This window comes from Coptis chinensis, chromosome 3 (genome assembly GCF_015680905.1).
Source record: "Coptis chinensis isolate HL-2020 chromosome 3, ASM1568090v1, whole genome shotgun sequence".
NCBI lineage: Eukaryota > Viridiplantae > Streptophyta > Magnoliopsida > Ranunculales > Ranunculaceae > Coptis > Coptis chinensis.
Window position 1 is genome coordinate 60,931,191 of NC_141458.1, and position 17,936 is coordinate 60,949,126.

The 17,936-nt window shown below is 37.3% G+C and overlaps 1 protein-coding gene across 1 annotated transcript; it reads right to left on the reverse strand.

The window, feature by feature from the left end:
* Nucleotides 1-10,119: 10,119 nt before the first annotated feature.
* Nucleotides 10,120-10,605, reverse strand: LOC147510281 (uncharacterized). Its single transcript, XM_086598070.1, has one exon. The coding sequence runs from the start codon at nt 10,603-10,605 to the stop codon at nt 10,120-10,122; it is 486 nt and encodes a 161-aa protein (XP_086454196.1).
* Between the last annotated feature and the right edge of the window lie 7,331 nt (nt 10,606-17,936).

Below are 17,936 nucleotides of genomic sequence, written 5' to 3' on the forward strand. Positions count from 1 at the left end.
ATCTTTAAACTTCCACAGCCTCTTTCACCTAAAAAAATAAAAATAAATAAATAAATAAAAAAAACATAAAAAAAAAAGGATATTTGAAGTAAGTTTAGCTTAATTTGAATTGCTGTCTTTTAAGATTATATTTAAATAAATCCAGACTATACATTTGCAGCTTAATATCTTTTTATGTGCATATTGTTTTCTTATACATGTGTGTTTACCAAGAACTTCTATCCTTGAATGTTCTTAGATTGCACAATATTGATAGATGAATGATAGATTGAATGGAATTTAATTAAATGTTTTTATTGATTTAGAGATAGAAAGTTTACAATCGCTCTAATCCACTCTTTCTCTCTCCTGTTCTAATGAATTTTTTCCAGAATGATTGAATGAATCTTATTTCTTCTTCATCCGGTCTTTATATAGTTTCCTTGATTAGACTTGCCCCAATCCGCCTTTGACACCTGTCCTTTTCCTTCTTTTTTTATTTCCCGCTCTATTCCTGCAAACATTTAAACATAACCTCGAAATATCTCTAGATATTAACTTTTATGTCAATATCTCAAGTTTCGAAATATCAACTAACATATTTAAGGGTGCGATATTTGCCCACTACATCGCCCCCTCTCGAAAATTTGAAATCTCACTCGGAATTTCAATTTTTCGAGAAGCGGTTTTATTTGGGCCCATATAACCACCTGATCCATTTATTTGAATATTAAAATTAAAAAAAATCAACCGTTTCGTTTCCCTAGCTTCTTAGAGACGCTTCTTCCCCACTCCAAGTCTTTTCGCTTTGCATTATTCCCACATTCGAGGCTTGCTCTTCAAAGAAGAAACTCTTTCTTGCACTCATCCAGATACGCTTCTTTTTCTCTGCACTTGGTTAACTTATCTAGAACCAGCATTGATATATACTTATTTTGCAAGAATACGAAACGACAGTTTAAGGGTTTTAAAGTTGGTTTTCGGAATTCAAATTTTCCAAATCTGTATTTGTTTTTATGTTTGTGCTTTATATGATGGTATACCACACTATCTTAAACTCTTAACTATGAAAAAATTCGCACTTTCGTTTACATAAGATGATTTAATCATGTATTTTTCTTTGTACTATTATGACTATCGGATATATCAATATGGACATTGTTACCTCCAATATTTCCGATATGCCAACCCTATGTCTCGCATTTTCCGATAATCTAATACTATATTAATGCTATGCTATGCTATATATATATATATATTAAATTTTCGATACTAAAAAATACCTTTGCCATCCCCTCTTTGCTTATAGCCCCTTCAATGGCAAGTGAGGACACCATTTCTGATGCTAGCATCGATAGTGGCGATACCCTTTCTGGCGGTAGACTTGATAGCCATGCTTTTGCCTCCACTTCTGCTAATACCGAACGACCTCATCTTTCTTAGGAGTTATCTTATGTCGTAAAAGGAGTCCCTTGTCATCCCTTCGCCACTACTGATTTTGAATCTGAGCGCGATGCTATTGATGATAAGAGTCAATGGAGACATGGACTTAGCGTTTTTTTCATTAAAAGACCCAACTTAGCTTTAGTTCAAGTTGCCTATCAAATTCCTTCCACCTTTTACCTCCAACATTATGCTGATACCCAAACCTTCACCCAATGTCAAAGCGGTACCAAGCAAGGGATTATTGTTACTGTCGGCCAAATCGTCGCTGGTTTAAGACTTCTTCTGACGAACCTCGATCGTGAAGTGTTAAATTATCTGAACATTTCCCCTGGTCAGGGTATGGGTAACTTTTGGAGATTACTGTTTGTCTGTAATTATTACAATAGCCATCTCTCCCCCGAAAACTATGAAGCTGATAGAATTAGATTGTCCGATATCCTTATACACTATAGATTTTGTGAAAAGCATATCGGATATTTTTATCCCAAAAAACATACCCGGAAAAACATTAGGGGTATCCTTCATCAGAACCGTAAAAGCGACAAAGAATGGACACAGTATCTTATCGTTGTTCTGGGTCCATGGGAAAGTGCCGACACTCCAGCGAATCCTCCCTTAAAATATCAAGTCTTCAATACTGCAGGTATACCCTTCTTTTGATTTACTTTCGATATTTATATATCGGACTTCCCCTTTGACCCAACCTATCTGCCTCTTTTCAGTTTTCCTTCCTCATTTTGACAAAGCGCGTGGCAACCCAGATAGAGTACTCAGACTTTTGCATGGGACCGAAGAAGAAATCAATGCACGTACTGGGGCTGATGAAGAAGGGAACCCCAAAGTCACTGTTCCCCTTCTTGATATCAACAACTATCGCGAGACTCTTTTTGTTCTTAAGAGTTGGGCTCTTCAGAAAATGGGTCAGTCTCCAACTTTAACTCAATCCCCTCGAAAAATCTCATAGATGACCCTTCTTTCCTTATGTCTTCCTTTGCTTTGCATGAACTGCCTCCTCATCTTCCTCCATGCTTCTGGGCTTATTTAGATAATAATCTTGCCATGACTCCAACTCTTTTTCCCCAAATTAAAAAGGAAGTTCCTGACTTTTATGAATATCCCATTTTACAAAATATATTTGATCAGCATCTTTTGTTGTATACAGATATGGCTCGAAAGTCCGTGAATCCCAATGTTGGTCGCCTTTTACCTGATAAGAGCAAATAGAAAGCTTCTGAACCTATATCGACTCAAGCTCCTAAAGATAAGCAATCTGTCCCTCCCTCTGAGATTCCGACTGCTCCTGCTAAGGTCAACCTACCTGCTGCTCCCCAAGATAAATCTGCCGCTTCCTCCCAAAATAATCTTAGTCAGACTAGTTCCAAGAAGCGCAAAACTAATTGGGGAGAGAGTGGTCTTACTCCTGACCAAAATCTTGAGTCTATTCCTTCTGCTGATCCTAGTACCATCTTTAGTCCTATCTTCCATTTAATTAATGGATAGGATGTCCCTTTAACTGCATCGCTATTTGGTGAAAATCCTCGTGAGGATTTGGGTGTTACACTCTGTACTAACTGTGTTTTTCCTATGGATAAACTCGCGGTGCGCAAAGTGTCTTCTGTCGATCGCTTGACAAATTTTTGCGATTTCATTGAAAAGGTACTCATACTTAGTTTTCCTTATATTGCTTAATCAAACTTTTCCTGTCTGCTTATATGTTCCCATGTTTTTCATAGGCTAAGGTAAATGCCCTGGCTCAATTTGATCTCCACTATTCGCAAGATTTGGATATCAGTCGTTTTCAAAAAACCATTGATGCTCAGAAGAAGGAACTTGATAAGCTAACTCGAGAAGTAACTAGCTTGAGAAGAGAAAATACTCAGTTAAAAACCGAGAATAATCAACTGAAGACCGATCTGAAAGTTAATGCTAAAACTGTCGAGAAGGTTTTACAGCAAAAAATTGCTGAACATGCAGAAACTCTTAAGCAGGTTACTGACAATTTCGCTATAGAAGAGGCGAAGTACAAGGACGCTTCTGATGCTGAATTCAATGAAGTCGTTGATACTTTGAATATTCTAGGTGAACAATTGATAGCCTTCAGACCCTATATACCTCCTGATGTTCTTATAGCCCATGGAGTCACTCCCTTTAATGCTACTGCTCAGGACCCCATATTTGTGCCTCCTATCAATCCTGATGCACTAGACACTGCAGCTTCTCGCGTTTGTGCTGATAGCACCCCAAATGATGAATTTGCTGAGATAGATGGTCTCCTTAGTACCCCTCCCTCTTAAGGCTAATATTTTGTCGGTATTACTATGTGGTACTAGAAAATTGTAACTGCACCAATTTTGCTACAATCTTTTTCTTTCTTTATCAGTAACTTTTGTTCCTTATGTTTCTGATTAATTCTAAATGCTTCAATTATGCTTTTTTCCATTTCTCAATCCCAAAGAATATATCGACGACCACACTTGCATGAACTTCTGGATGTTCTCCACCTAACTTTCATATCACTGATACTTACACTTATATTAAATAACGAATGAAATTTTTGATACCCTCAACTAAAAAGAGAGTATCGGCGATACTTAGACTTGTATCAACAGAAAATAAAATTTTCGATACCCTCAACTAAAAAGAGAGTATCGGCGATACTTAGACCTGTATCAATAAAAAATAAAATTTTTGATACCCTCAACCAAAAAGAGAGTATCGGCGATACTTAGACCTGTATCAATAAAAATTAAAATTTTTGATACCCTCAACCAAAAAGAGAGTATCGGCGATACTTAGACCTGTATCAACAGAAAATAAAATTTTCGATACCCTCAACTAAAAAGAGAGTATCGGCGATACTTAGACCTGTATCAACAGAAAATAAAATTTTCGATACCCTCAACCAAAAAGAGAGTATCGGCGATACTTAGACTTGTATCAACAGAAGATAAAATTTTCGATACCCTCAACTAAAAAGAGAGTATCGGCGATACTTAGACCTGTATCAACAGAAAATAAATTTTTTGATACTCTTAACTAAAAAGAGAATATCGGCGACACTTAGACTTGTATCAACAGAAAATAAAATTTTCTATACCCTCAACTAAAAAGAGAGTATCGGCGATACTTAAACTTGTATCAACAGAAAATAAAATTTTCGATACCCTCAACCAAAAAGAGAGTATTGGCGATACTTATACTTGTATCAATAGAAAATAAAATTTTCGATACCCTCAACTAAAAAGAGAGTATCGGCGATACTTAGACCTATATCAACAGAAAATAAAATTTTTGATACCCTCAACTAAAAAGAGAGTATCGGCGATACTTAGACTTGTATCAACAGAAAATTGCATTTTCGATATGCTTTGAACCAAATAATCATTATTAGAATAGAAACCAAATCATAACGACATACCTTTATCGTTTGAATGATCTTTCATGCATCATTGCTTGTAGATCATATCATAACTTTTTTTGTTCTCTTGCTTTATCTTGGATTTTGACAATACGCCTGATACCGACCCTTCTGTCAATCTCAGGACATTTTATGCCTGATATCTGCCACGGTTTTTGATATCAGGACTTTTGACGATATGCCTGATATCAACATTTCTGTCAATCTCAAGACTTTTTATGCTTGATATCTGCCACGATTTTTGATATCAGGACTTTTGACAATATATGCCTGATACCAACATTTCTGTTGATAACATGACTTCTTATGCCTGATATCTGTCTCGGTTTTTGATATCAGGACTTTTGACGATATGCCTGATACCAACACGTCTGTTGATAGCAGGACTTCTTATGCCTGATATCAACATTTCTATCAATCACCAGGACTTTTTATACCTGATATCTGCCTCAGTTTCTGATATCAGGACTTTTGACGATATGCCTGATATCAACATTTCTGTCGATAGCAAGACTTTTTATCATAATATAACAACATTCATAAGATAACCACATTTATTTTGAATTTGAACTTTTTTATTGAATTGAACCATCTTTGTACATACCTCACTTCCTTGTAAAACTTGCAAAATACATTATTGATTGAATACCTTCAGATTATAGATATTCTGAGGCTTTGCTAGCAATTCACCATTAGCTTTCTTCAGATAATATGCTCCATTTATTCCCACCTTATAGATAATGTAAGGACCTTCCCAATTCGCTGACACCTTTCCAGCTCCCTTTTCTTTTGTTACTTGCATGACTTCTTTCAATACCAAATCACCTTCTTAGAAACTTCTTTCTTTAACTTTCTTGTTAAATACTTTCCTGAGCTGTCTATGATAAGAATCAAGCCTCATTCTTGCTTGTTCTTTTTTTTCTTCCAAGTTTAAAACTTCTGCATGCATTCCTTGGTTATTCAAACCCTTTTCTACCATCACTGTCCTTGATGTCGATACTACCATCTCCGCTGGAGTAACTGCTTCCATACCATAAGCTAGAGTAAATGGCGATTCTCCTGTGGATACTTTTGGAGTTGTCATGTATGCCCATAACACATTGTTTAGCTCACCCACCCACAAACTCTTCTTGTCCTCCAGCTTCTTTTTAATATTATCCATGATGGTCTTATTTGTCGCTTCAGCTTGCCCATTGCCCTGAGCGTAATAAGGTGCTGATGTAAAATTCTTGATCCTATATAACTCTAGGAACTCTTTTACTTTTCCTTCGATAAATTGAGAGCCATTATCCGATATAATAGAATATGGTAATCCATATCTACAAACCACTCGTTCAAACAGGAAACCAATGATATCTTGTTCTTTGACGTGTTGCAAGGCTATAACTTCTACCTATTTAGTGAAGTAGTCTGTTACCGCTAACATGAACCTTTTCTTCCCCTTTCAAGGTATTAGTGAACCCACAATGTCCATTCCCCATAAAGCAAACAGCCATGGGTTCGATACACAATGTAACTCTTCTGTTGGAACATGAATGGCATGTCCATGCTTCTAACACTGGATACATTTTTTCGCATAACGAAGGCAGTCTCTCCGCATTTGTGGCCAGAAATATCCCTGTCTCACTATCTTATTTGCTAACAATCTTCCTACTAAGTGATTCCCACATTCCCTTTCATGCATTTCTGTAGGAACCGTTATGGTTGCACCAAATGATTTTTGAACCGCGAACACCCACGCACAGCGGAATAAGAGGTGTCCATGGTTTGGTTAGAAATGATACCTTGAGATCGGCTAAGATAACTCTGAGAATCCAAGATCTACGAATCCGAATCAACCTCTTGATCTTCTGTTGTATTCCTATCAATGGAATGGACGTTGTGTGGGCAACAATCTACCACCATCTTCTTTCTCTCTTGGCCTCTCTCACTCACAGAATTTGGAACCGATTTTAGATCTACTTTTATTTAGCAAAACCTTGAGATAAAACGGCCAGAGAAAGAGGTTTCTATTTATAGGCTACAACAGGGACCATGATGAGAAATTAGGGTTGGGCCTCCTGACGGGCTTGGGCTTCCCATGTTCACCCAGAACACACGACCCAAGTCCGTCAACAAATGACTTATTCCACTAAAGGCCATTGTTGCACTACTGCCCTAATCCTAAATTACGTGTTACGTTTATGGGCTCCATATTATATGTTTGTTGATCTCCCCATGTTTAAGATATCGAATGCTCGTTGATTAAGTCAAGTTACTGACAACTACATTAATCAACTTCTTATGTTCTTGAGTAGTACCACTCAACCTCATTGTCATGTCGGATTGAATCCACCTGTAGGGTTTACATGACAATCCTTATTAGCTCCTCAAGGGGACATCATCAACCCGACTTCTTGCGGGTTACGAATTCTTTCGATAATCAACAACACACCTTACATACAATGTCATTACCCAATCCATCGAGTTTGTTGATTCACAAATGAATCTCACTCATTGATGATTTAAAGTAATGTACAATATACGTAAGTGCCCGTTATTATATCCAGATTAAGAGGACAAGCATCCATAATAACAGAGGTGTTTGTTCTCTTATATAGTCAGTATAAAGAGAAACAACCTCACTTGGTCCCTGTTCAATACACACAAAGTGTACTAGTGTAATCCTGTAGTCAAGATAGACTAATACCAGATTATACTACAACTGTACCAATGGTTTGTCCAAATCTATTTAGGTTGTGAATGTTTACTTATACTTTTAAGGTACTGATGATATGATTTTCTGTGTGTCACCACACACCATATCATCTACAACATAAAGTATTAGACACATGCATATAACTAATAACATATATAATATGCATAACATTTGCCCATATGATTCTCATTCAAAATATAAAGAATTGGAGTTAATACAAAAGTAATGCTTTTAGTATATAACCCTATCAATTTCTGCTATAATTTGTATAGCCTCGGCTGGCGATATACATTTTAAATGTGGACCTCCTGGATTTTTCCGATACAACTGATCGTCAATTAGTAGATATCATTCTGCTCCTGCTTTTACCCTTCTAGCCTCATTTTTATCTTCTAGCAATTTACCCTCAGACATAAACGACATATAATTGGTCAACCATGACGCCCCCAGCGTATCTATTTCCATCACCTCCGACTGCTTTATATCAATACTTGGGGTTTGCTGAACACCTATATGCAACAGACGTCCTTCCTCATTTTCAAGCATAGCCGCTATGTATGCCAAAGCATCAACATGTCGGTTTTCACCCCTATCAAGGTGCTGAAACTTAATCTTCCTGAAATCCTTAAGTTTCAATCTAACAAAGTTCAAATAATCGATCATGTTATCACATTTTGCTACATAACCTCCATTGATCTGACTTATCACTAACTGAGAATCACTGAAAACCGATAAGTGTTTGATATTTAGCGATTTAGCCATCTCCAAACCTGTTATTAGAGCCTCATATTCAGCTTCATTGTTGGAAGCGTGAAAACCCAAAGTAACTGCTGACTCCAATCTTTGGTTTTCAAGGGTTATCAAAGACAAATACCGATACCACACCCTTTTTGCCCTGATGATCCATCTACAAACAGCCTCCACCCATTTGAACCCATCCATGGATCATCCTCATCCATTGCATTATCAGGCTCCTATAAGAATGTAATACTATCTTCTTCAGCCTTCCAATCTTCATCTTCAGCAGGAAAATCTGCTAAAAAGTTCGCCAAAACTTGACTTTTTTCTGACACTCTGTTTCTATATTCAATTCCATACTCATCAATAAGAACTGACCATTTCGCCATTCTGCCTGATTTAGCTGTCTTAGCTAAATTCTGCTTCAGAGGAAGATTTGTCATCACCTATACTGAGTGTTATTGGAAATAAGGCTTTAATCTTTGAGTAGAATAAAGAAGAGCTAATGCATATTTTTCCAACATTGAATATCGAGTTTTAGCCTCGAGCATTGTTTTAGACTGAAAATAAATTAGTCGCTCAGCTCCTTCTTCTATCTTGATGAGTACCGAACTAATGGCAAAATCCGATACAACAAGATATAAGAATAAAGTGTCTCCTTCTTCTGGCTTAATTAAAGTTGGTACTTCTTGAAGATACTTTTTTAATTCGGAGAAAGCCATTTCACACTCTTCATCCCATATGAACTTTGTATTCTTCTTCAACAATTTGAACAAAGGTTTACATCTATCGGAAGTTCGAGATATAAACCTATTCAAAGCTGCAATTCTGCCTGTAAGCTTTTGGATTTGCTTCCTAGTACTTGGCAAAGGCATCTGCTGTATCGCCCGAATCTGATCTGGATTAACATCGATACCTCGTTTTGTGACGATATATCCGAGGAATTTCCCTGAACTTACCCGAAAAGTATATTTTTCGGGATTAAGCTTCATGTTGAACTGTCAAAATACTCGAAACACCGTATCTAAGTCTTTAACATGACCACTCGCCTTTTTTTACTTAATAACCATATCATCAATATATACTTCCACAATATGCTTAATCAAATGTTTGAACATTTTCTCCACGCTGATATGTTGCTCCTGCATTTTTTAAACCGAATACCATTCTGATGAAACAATAAAGACCTCCTTCAACAACAAAAGCTGTCTTTAGTTAATCTAATACTGACATAATAACCTGAATGACCATCACAGAAACTCAACAATTCAAACCCAGATGTTCTATCCACCAACTCATCAATTCTTGGCGTTGGATAGTAATCCTTCGGACACTCTTTATTAACATATGTGAAATCCACACAAATTCTGACTTTTCCATTCTTCTTTGGGACCATAACAATATTTGCAACCCATTCTGAATTATCAATCTCTTTGATGATTCCACATTCCAGCATCTTCTGTATCTCATTTTCTATCGCATTTACATATATCGGCCTGACTCTCCTATGCCTTTGATGCACTGGAACTGCACCTTCGCGCATATTCAATTTATGATAACATACAAGAGGATCAATATCTGGCAGATCGGCCATTGACCAAGCGAATACATCTTTATTCCTTTGCAAGAAATCCACCAAATCTTTTCGGACAAATGCACTCATTTCTATACCGATAAAAGTGAAACAACCTTCACTATTCTGGCCGATATCAACCCTCTGCACTTCCTCCATTGTTTTGTTTAGAACTATCTCCATCTCTGTTTTCATTTCTGATGTAAATCTGAAATCTGGCTGATGTTCTTTAGTATCGAATTTCAGAGATATATCTTATATTAATTGCTATTTGGGTTCTTCCAAGACGCCCCCAGTATCTACTTTCTTCTCCTTTATCATACATTTCACAGTAACAAAATTACACTTTTCAGATTCTGACTGATCACCTCTTATCTCATCTGGACCATAAGCTGTTGGAAATCTAATAACTTGATAAAAAGTACTTGGAACTGCTCTCATAGCATGTATCCATTTCCTTCCCAAAATAGCATTATGATATGAGTGATGCTTTATGACTATAAACTTAATCATAATTGTCTGTGGACCTGCCCTTATTGGTAACTTTATTTCCCCCACGGGTCTCGTCGAGGTTCCATTGAACCCAAACAAATTAAACTGCAGTTCTTTCAAATGAGATTCATCAAATCCGATACCCGTAAATGGCTTCCAAAACAAAATATTGACAGAGCTTCCACAATCAACCAATATCTTTTGCACATCATACCCCGATATCCTTAAAGTAATAAACAAGGCATTATCACGAGGTAACATTACCTTAGATAGATCGTCAGATACAAACATAATAGCTCCAGGTATGTTTGCCGATACAATAGTAGGATCTACTGGTATCAGCTCTACATTCACTTCAAGCACCTCCTTGACGGTCGATATCTTTCGTATTTTATCCCTTACAATATTTTTCTACGGAATCACTCCTTTATATATCATGTTAATCACTCCTAAATGCTTATCATTTATCACTTCCACTACTTTCGGTCTAGCGTCAGCCCTGAATTCCCTGAGCTTTCCATCTCGCATTAATCAATCAACCTCTTTGAGCAACTGTAGACACTTATTTGTTTCGTGATTTTTTATCTTGTGAAAATTACAGAAAGGCTTATCGGATATTTCCCGAAGCTTGTGAGTCGGATGTTGGAAATAAGGCTCTTTTCCAACTCTCCTCAAGATATCTTCCAAGGTAGTATTAATAGCAATGTAATTAGATGGGTCTAACTCTTCTCTTACTGACCTCTCGAACTTCTTCTTATGTGAAGGTTAGTTTTCTGGCTTCGGATAAGAATCATTAGCTTTTCTCTTATCAGATTTATGATGATTCTCTTCCTTGGCTAAATTACTCGCCTCCGACACTTGTAACATAGGTTGCACCAAGGCTGATAAAACCCCTTCTTCCACTTGCACATCTTTTTCGGCTTTATCATACAATTCCCTCAAAGTTTTGATATCCTTTCGAAGCAGATACTTGATAGGGTTATATACTAAAAACATTACTTTTGTATTAACTCTTATTATTTATATTTTGAATGAGAACCATATAGGCAAATGTTATGCATATTATATATGTTATTAGTTATATGCATACGTCTAATACTTTATGTTGTAGATGATATGGTGTGTGGTGACACACAGAAGATCATATCATTAGTACCTTATAAAATATAAGTAAACGTTCACAACTTAGATAGATTTGGACAAACCATTGGTACGGTTGTAGTATAATCTGGTATTAGTCTATCTTGACTACAAGATTACACTAGTACATTTTGTGTGTATTGAACATGACCAAATGAGGTTGTTTCTCTTTATACTGACTATATAAGAGAACAAACACCTCTGTTATTATGGATGTTTGTCCTCTTAATCCGGATATAATAACGGGCACTTACGTGCATTGTACATTGCTTTAAATCATCGATGAGTGAGATTCATTTGTGAATCAACAAACTTGATGGATTGGGTAATGACATTATATGTAAGGTATGTTGTTGATTATAGAAGGAATCCGTGACCCGCAGGAAGTCGGGCTGATGATGTCCCCTTGAGGAGCTCATAAGGATTGTCATGTAAACCTTGCAGGTGGATTTAATCTGACATGACAATGAGGTTGAGTGGTACTACTCAAGGACATAAGAAGTTGATTAATGTAGTTGTCAGTAACTTGACTTAATCAATGAGCATTCAATATCTTAAACACGGGGAGATCAACGAGCATATAATATGGAGCCCATAAACATAACACGTAATTTGGGATTAGGGCGGTAGTGCAACAATGACATTTAGTGGAATAAGCCATTTGTTGATGGACTTGGGCCGTGTGTTCTAGGCGAACATGGGAAGCCCAAGCCCGTCAGGAGACCGAACCCTGATTTCTTCTCGTGGTCCATGTTGTAGCCTATATAAAGAAACCTTTTCTTCTTGGCTGATTTCACTATTCACTTGATTGGAAAAAGAGAGGCAAAGAGAGAAAGAAAGGGTGGTAGATCGTTTCCGACACAACGTCCATTCTAAGGATAGGAATACAACAGAAGATCAAGAGGTTGCTGATTTCGTAGATCTTGGATTCTTAGAGATATCACAGCTGATCTAAAGGTATGAATTTCTAACCAAAATCGTGAGAACCTTTATTTTGCTGCGCATGGTTTTCACGGTTTGTAAACTGCGACCATAACGGTTCCCACAATACTTGTGCATATCGGACGTAGGAATAAGTCCAGTTTGAAAAGCCATTACCGCTGTCATTTCTGATTCGTCTAAATGTTCCACTAGCTGCGCTTCTGCCTTGAACCGCGATAAGAAACCTTTAAGAGATTCTTTCTTTCCATGCTTGAGTTGGAACAAAGCCGACACTTGCTTTGGTTACACTCGCTGATGCCCATAATTGGTTAAAAACTTCTCTTCAATCTCCCTATAACATGATATTGACCCCTCTTGTAAAGAACAGAACCACTTCAATGCTTTCCCTTTCAGACTTGAAGAGAAAGACTTACATAATAATGAATCCAAATACAATGTTCCCTTGTATATCGAAAACTGATGCCTGTACGCAAAGAGATGGTCCATCGGATCCGATGTTCCATCATACTGAGTGTATTTCGGAAGTTTAAACTTTGGTGGAATAGGCATCATCTCGACACTCTGATGTATCGGATTCCTGCTGACATCATCTGCTAGTTTCCTTATCGAAGCTGAGGTTTTTTCCAGACTCTGATTTCCCAACTGCTTCTGGAGCATCTCTTGTATCATTTCTTTGGTGATGGTTTGTGGTATTGGAATTTTTGATACTGGCGATACTTCTGCGACTTTCTCATTTCTTGCTGATGCCTTTCCAGTATAATGACTACTTGATTTTGAACTACACTCCTCCCCCTCTTCTTCATCAAGATCTTTCACTGCATTACTTGGACCTCCTTTCTTCATCTCTTGATTCTCTTTCAGTAAAATGGCATTTTGCCTTTCTACTTCTTTCAATTTCTTCACTACTTCCTGAAGTGACATATTAACGTCGATATTTGTTTCCTGATTCCTCCTACTTCCTGAAGCTCTTGTGTTCCTTGTGTGCAATTGATTATCGTTATCCATTCTTTTGCTATTTGCTCTCTTCTTGGGAGCCATTATAACCCAATTCTCACTTCTTTATCACCCTTCTTTCACTCAAACTTGTCGAAAAACTCTGGATTCTGGATCGTAAAAGAAGAAAATTACCTGAAATTCTCTTGTTCTCGATACACAGACGGTGGCAATGTGTTTACCAAGAACTTCTATCCTTGAATGTTCTTAGATTGCATAATATTGATAGATGAATGATAGATTGAATGGAATTGAATTAAAGGTTTTTATTGATTTAGAGATAGAAAGTTTACAATCGCTCTGATCCATTCTTTCTCTCTCCTGCTCTAATGAATTTTTTCCAGAATGATTGAATGAATCTTATTTCTTCTTCATCCGGTCTTTATATAGTTTTCTTGATTAGCCTTGCCCCAATCCGCCTTTGACACCTGTCCTTTTCCTTCTTCTTTCATTTCCCGCTCTATTCCTGCAAACATTTAAACATAACCTCAAAATATCTCGAGATATTGACTTTTATGTAAATATCTAAAGTTTCGAAATATCAGCTAACATATTTAAGGGTGCGATATTTGCCCACTACAACATGTATTACATTTTATTTTTACGGTTATCTCATTTAAAGCTGTGGTTATTATTATTATTATTTTTTTAGTTAAGTTAGGGATTGGCAGACCTTCACTTGTTGTATTGCTTAAGAAACTCTTACATAGTTTTTTTTCTTGAGCATCCTCTTCCACAATACTATGAAGGGGCTGATCAAAGGGGAACAAAGGAAAAAGAAATTACATTTTGTGCATCATGTGCTGGACTAATAGAATCAAATAATTTGTTGCCCTGTTCGTCTCTCTTACTACATGACTGAAGGAGATGTACTCAAAGAGGAGACTCAAAATTTGAATGGAAGTGACTAAATCCAGGCAATACCAAGGGGGCTTCTCTTACTTGTTAATAGCTTTAACTTCCCTTAATGAATCTGGCGCAACTTCCATTTTCAGAAGCCCCTCATGGTTAAACCTGACTTCAATAGCAAAGAGTTCTTGGAATAGCACTGATTGCATTCCGCCATTCCCTATAAAAGCCACAACAACTTGACCTTGGCTGTCCTGTATTGTCCCTCCATGCCCAATACCATTATTGCTTAAATTGCCATCAGTATTGAGTTTAACTCTATTTTCGAAGGGTGGATCACAAGAGCAACTAGTGTACACCGGGAGCTTGAACTACAAGTTGAGTCCTATTATGGTACACAAAGCTCTAGCGTCCAACGAATCCTTTACCTGAGGCTTTAGAACTACTAGGTAGTTTTTGAGGTCCTGTACCAGCTTGTTGAGCAGCGTGCTATCCATAACTTCTTGAGGGAGGAAAACCCAGACAGTACGTTAACCGATAAAGAATCGAGCTCGGATGAGGAAAATGGGGATGCAGGCATTAATGAGGATGACACTAATGGTAATGAAGACCAACAAGTTCAAATTGATATAGTACCTGCCCACGGTTGGACAAATTGGAGAGATGCTTTGGCTTTAATGATGTGGCAAGATACCATGAGACCACATTAAATATGTGATGGTGTTTTAATTATCTTTTATAATGGATCACGTTGCCTTTTTTATGTGAATTTTTATTAGTGAATTGGTGCTTGTATTAATTATGGTTGTTAATGGATATTATTATCTATGAATTTGTTTAATGAATACTTATTAGAGGTTGTTAGTTATTAATGAATTTGATATTGTTTTTTTATTTCTTTGTTTGTATTTTAATGATACTTCCAACAGTTATGGCTAGGCGGGCGGCCAACTCATCCAAGGGTAAGGGTGTGGTTAGTGAGGGTGAGGTGACCAAACCACCTGTTCCCAGGCAGAAGCAAATTCGTTGGTACCCCTCAATGGATGAGATCTTAATCGAGGTCTTGTTAGAAAAGACTTTAAATGGTTTAGGTAGGAAGTCGGACAATGGGTGGAAGACCGAGACCTTTAAAGAGGTTGCTGAGGCTGTGAATCAATGATTGAATATGTCAATCGGGAATGAGAATGTACGTTCTAGGCTGAAAACAATGAAGAGAGATTACCTTGCTGCTAAGGCGGCTGTCGAGGCTAGTGGTTTTGGTTTTTCGTACAACCTACAAACCAAATGTATTGATGCTGATCATGTGGCATGGGAAAAGTATTGCAAGGTAATATATTTTACTAACTTGCAACTCTAAATTACTACTTATTATTACAATATCTTGTAAGCAATTGTTTATTGTTATAGGCCCATCTTACAGCGAGGCCTCTATGAAAGAAGATGTTTCCTCATTTTGAGGAAGCTTGTATTGTATTTGGGAGTGATGTGGCAACTGGGGAAGGGGGCAATGCTGGACACGATGATGAGGAAGTAGTGATTCTAGATGAAGAAGTTGGAGATGAAGGGGCAGAGAATACAGAGGAAGAGTGAAGTCGATCAGCCTCCAAGTCCACATCCTAATGCCAATGATGGTGATAGTTCACCTGGTGAAAGCTTTGTGGTTCGTGATTCTACACAAGCTGGTAGTCGGCGCATTACTACCCCTCCCTTAGTGAAGTGCAAGAGGTCTCGTCTTGGTCTTGAGGTCATGCCACCCCCCCCAGATTTCAAGGAGTTGACCGAGGTAGTGCGTCAACTAACTAATGCCTTCAATCCTGTTGACCCTTCCACCTTGTTAATCGCTGCTTTAGAAGAACTTCCTAACATGGAACCTAATCTCATGTTGAGGGCAGCAGATTTGTTGGTAGAGAATGAGCCCTTGCTTAAGTTCTTTTTGGGGATACGTAATCCTCAGTTGAAGTATTCGTGGCTTATTAGAAAGCTTGAGCAGTCAGGGATGTAGAGCTTTAATTTGTGTCTTTTTGATATTAGAATGCGTATTTGAATTAGAACTTGCTATATGTATGAATGTATGAATTTGCTATATGTCTTTTGGATAGTCAAACTGTATTTTATCCGTTATATTTAGTCAAGTTATTTAACATAATGTTGTTATACATGTGTTGTTGTTTTAATGTTTAAATTACATTATTATATGTTTATATTATATGTTTATGTGTGTGTGCAGGCTGTGTGAGTGTATGTGAGTGGTTTGTGTGTGTGCAGGCTGTGTGTGTAGGTGTGTGTTTATTTATGGTGTGCAGGCTGAAGAGATCGACTCAGTAGTACTTGGCTTATGATTTTGTTTCTTAAAGGTTGGAACAAATTGTTGTCACCGATCGATGGACGCTTTAGCATTGGGCGGGGCTCGAGCACTTTGTGAACAGGTTCTCTTCGAGACTAGTACTTCTTTCTCATTTGCTTCGTTACTCAAGCAAGCAGAAAGAACTAGGAACCAGGTTATAATTTTTAAATATGAAGGTAATTTATAAGTTTATTAAAAGTTCATAAGTTTCTAATTACTAACATGTTTTGTTCACAGATTGAATGTCAAGTCTGTGAACAACTTGGACACTCAGCTATTGAGTGCCAATTTATGTACTCTCCATGTAAAGAACCTACATGTGATGGGATCCAATTATTGGGCATGTAAAAAAAAGCAATCCAAGAAGGAAGTACTTGAGGTGTCAACATCAGTCATGTCGAAGCTATTTGCAGTGGTTAGATGAAGCTATTTCCGATACACTTTTTGGGATTGGATCAAGCTTATCAACGAACGAATGCTTTAAGTGTGATCAGGCAGGCCATTGGATAGATGAGTGCCCTTGGGTAGACTGTGAATGCAACAAAAAATATTGTAAGGGAAGGAGGACTGTTAAGATTACTAAATATGGAATGAATGTTGGAAAAAAGTACTTGAAATGCGCAAGCTGTGGGGGATTTGAATGGCTTCATGATGCTCTGAAAAAAACATCAAGAAAGAAGACAACTTTGACTGCAGAACCCATTGTTACTTTGAAAATGACTTTGTCAGAATTCTCGAAGTTAAATATAAACGGATGACCTGGTGAAACAAAATGTGGAGAGTGTTTTGCAGTTTGTGCTCTGTTCAGGTATGTTACTCAAGTATACTCATGGATAGCTCGCTCACTGTTTTTACCTTGTTCATCCCTAATCTGATGAGGACATTGCACTTCTCTGACTTGAATTGCTCAGTGAGTGTACTTCCCTGATTGTTATTTAATATCGTCATCTAACTGTTATAATTTACTTTTTTGCAGGAAGCTTGGCGACCCTTCATATTTATCATGGAACAAAAATCCTTCAGGTCACTAAAACATGAATCTTTGCAATGGTTTCTACACACAGTTAAATGTATTATCTTGTGTATGGCATATTATTTATGATTACCTTCAGATTGTTGGTGGAAGTTCTGTTACACTTGAACGCCCTAGATTGCTGTCCTGGGTCCTGGAAATTAGCCTATCCTGAAATGGGGAAAGTAATTTTTTTACTATCCTCATTTGCCTTTTTTATATGTTAGGCGATCGTTTGCTTGACCATTTTATGTTTTTCCTCAAGCGACCACTTTCTTTTCGGCTTTAGTTTTGAATGTTTACTTTTGTAAG

Coding starts and splice junctions, on each gene's coding strand:
- LOC147510281 (XM_086598070.1), bottom strand. CDS start 10,605: ATGTTACCTCGTGATAATGCCTTGTTTATTACTTTAAGGATATCGGGG.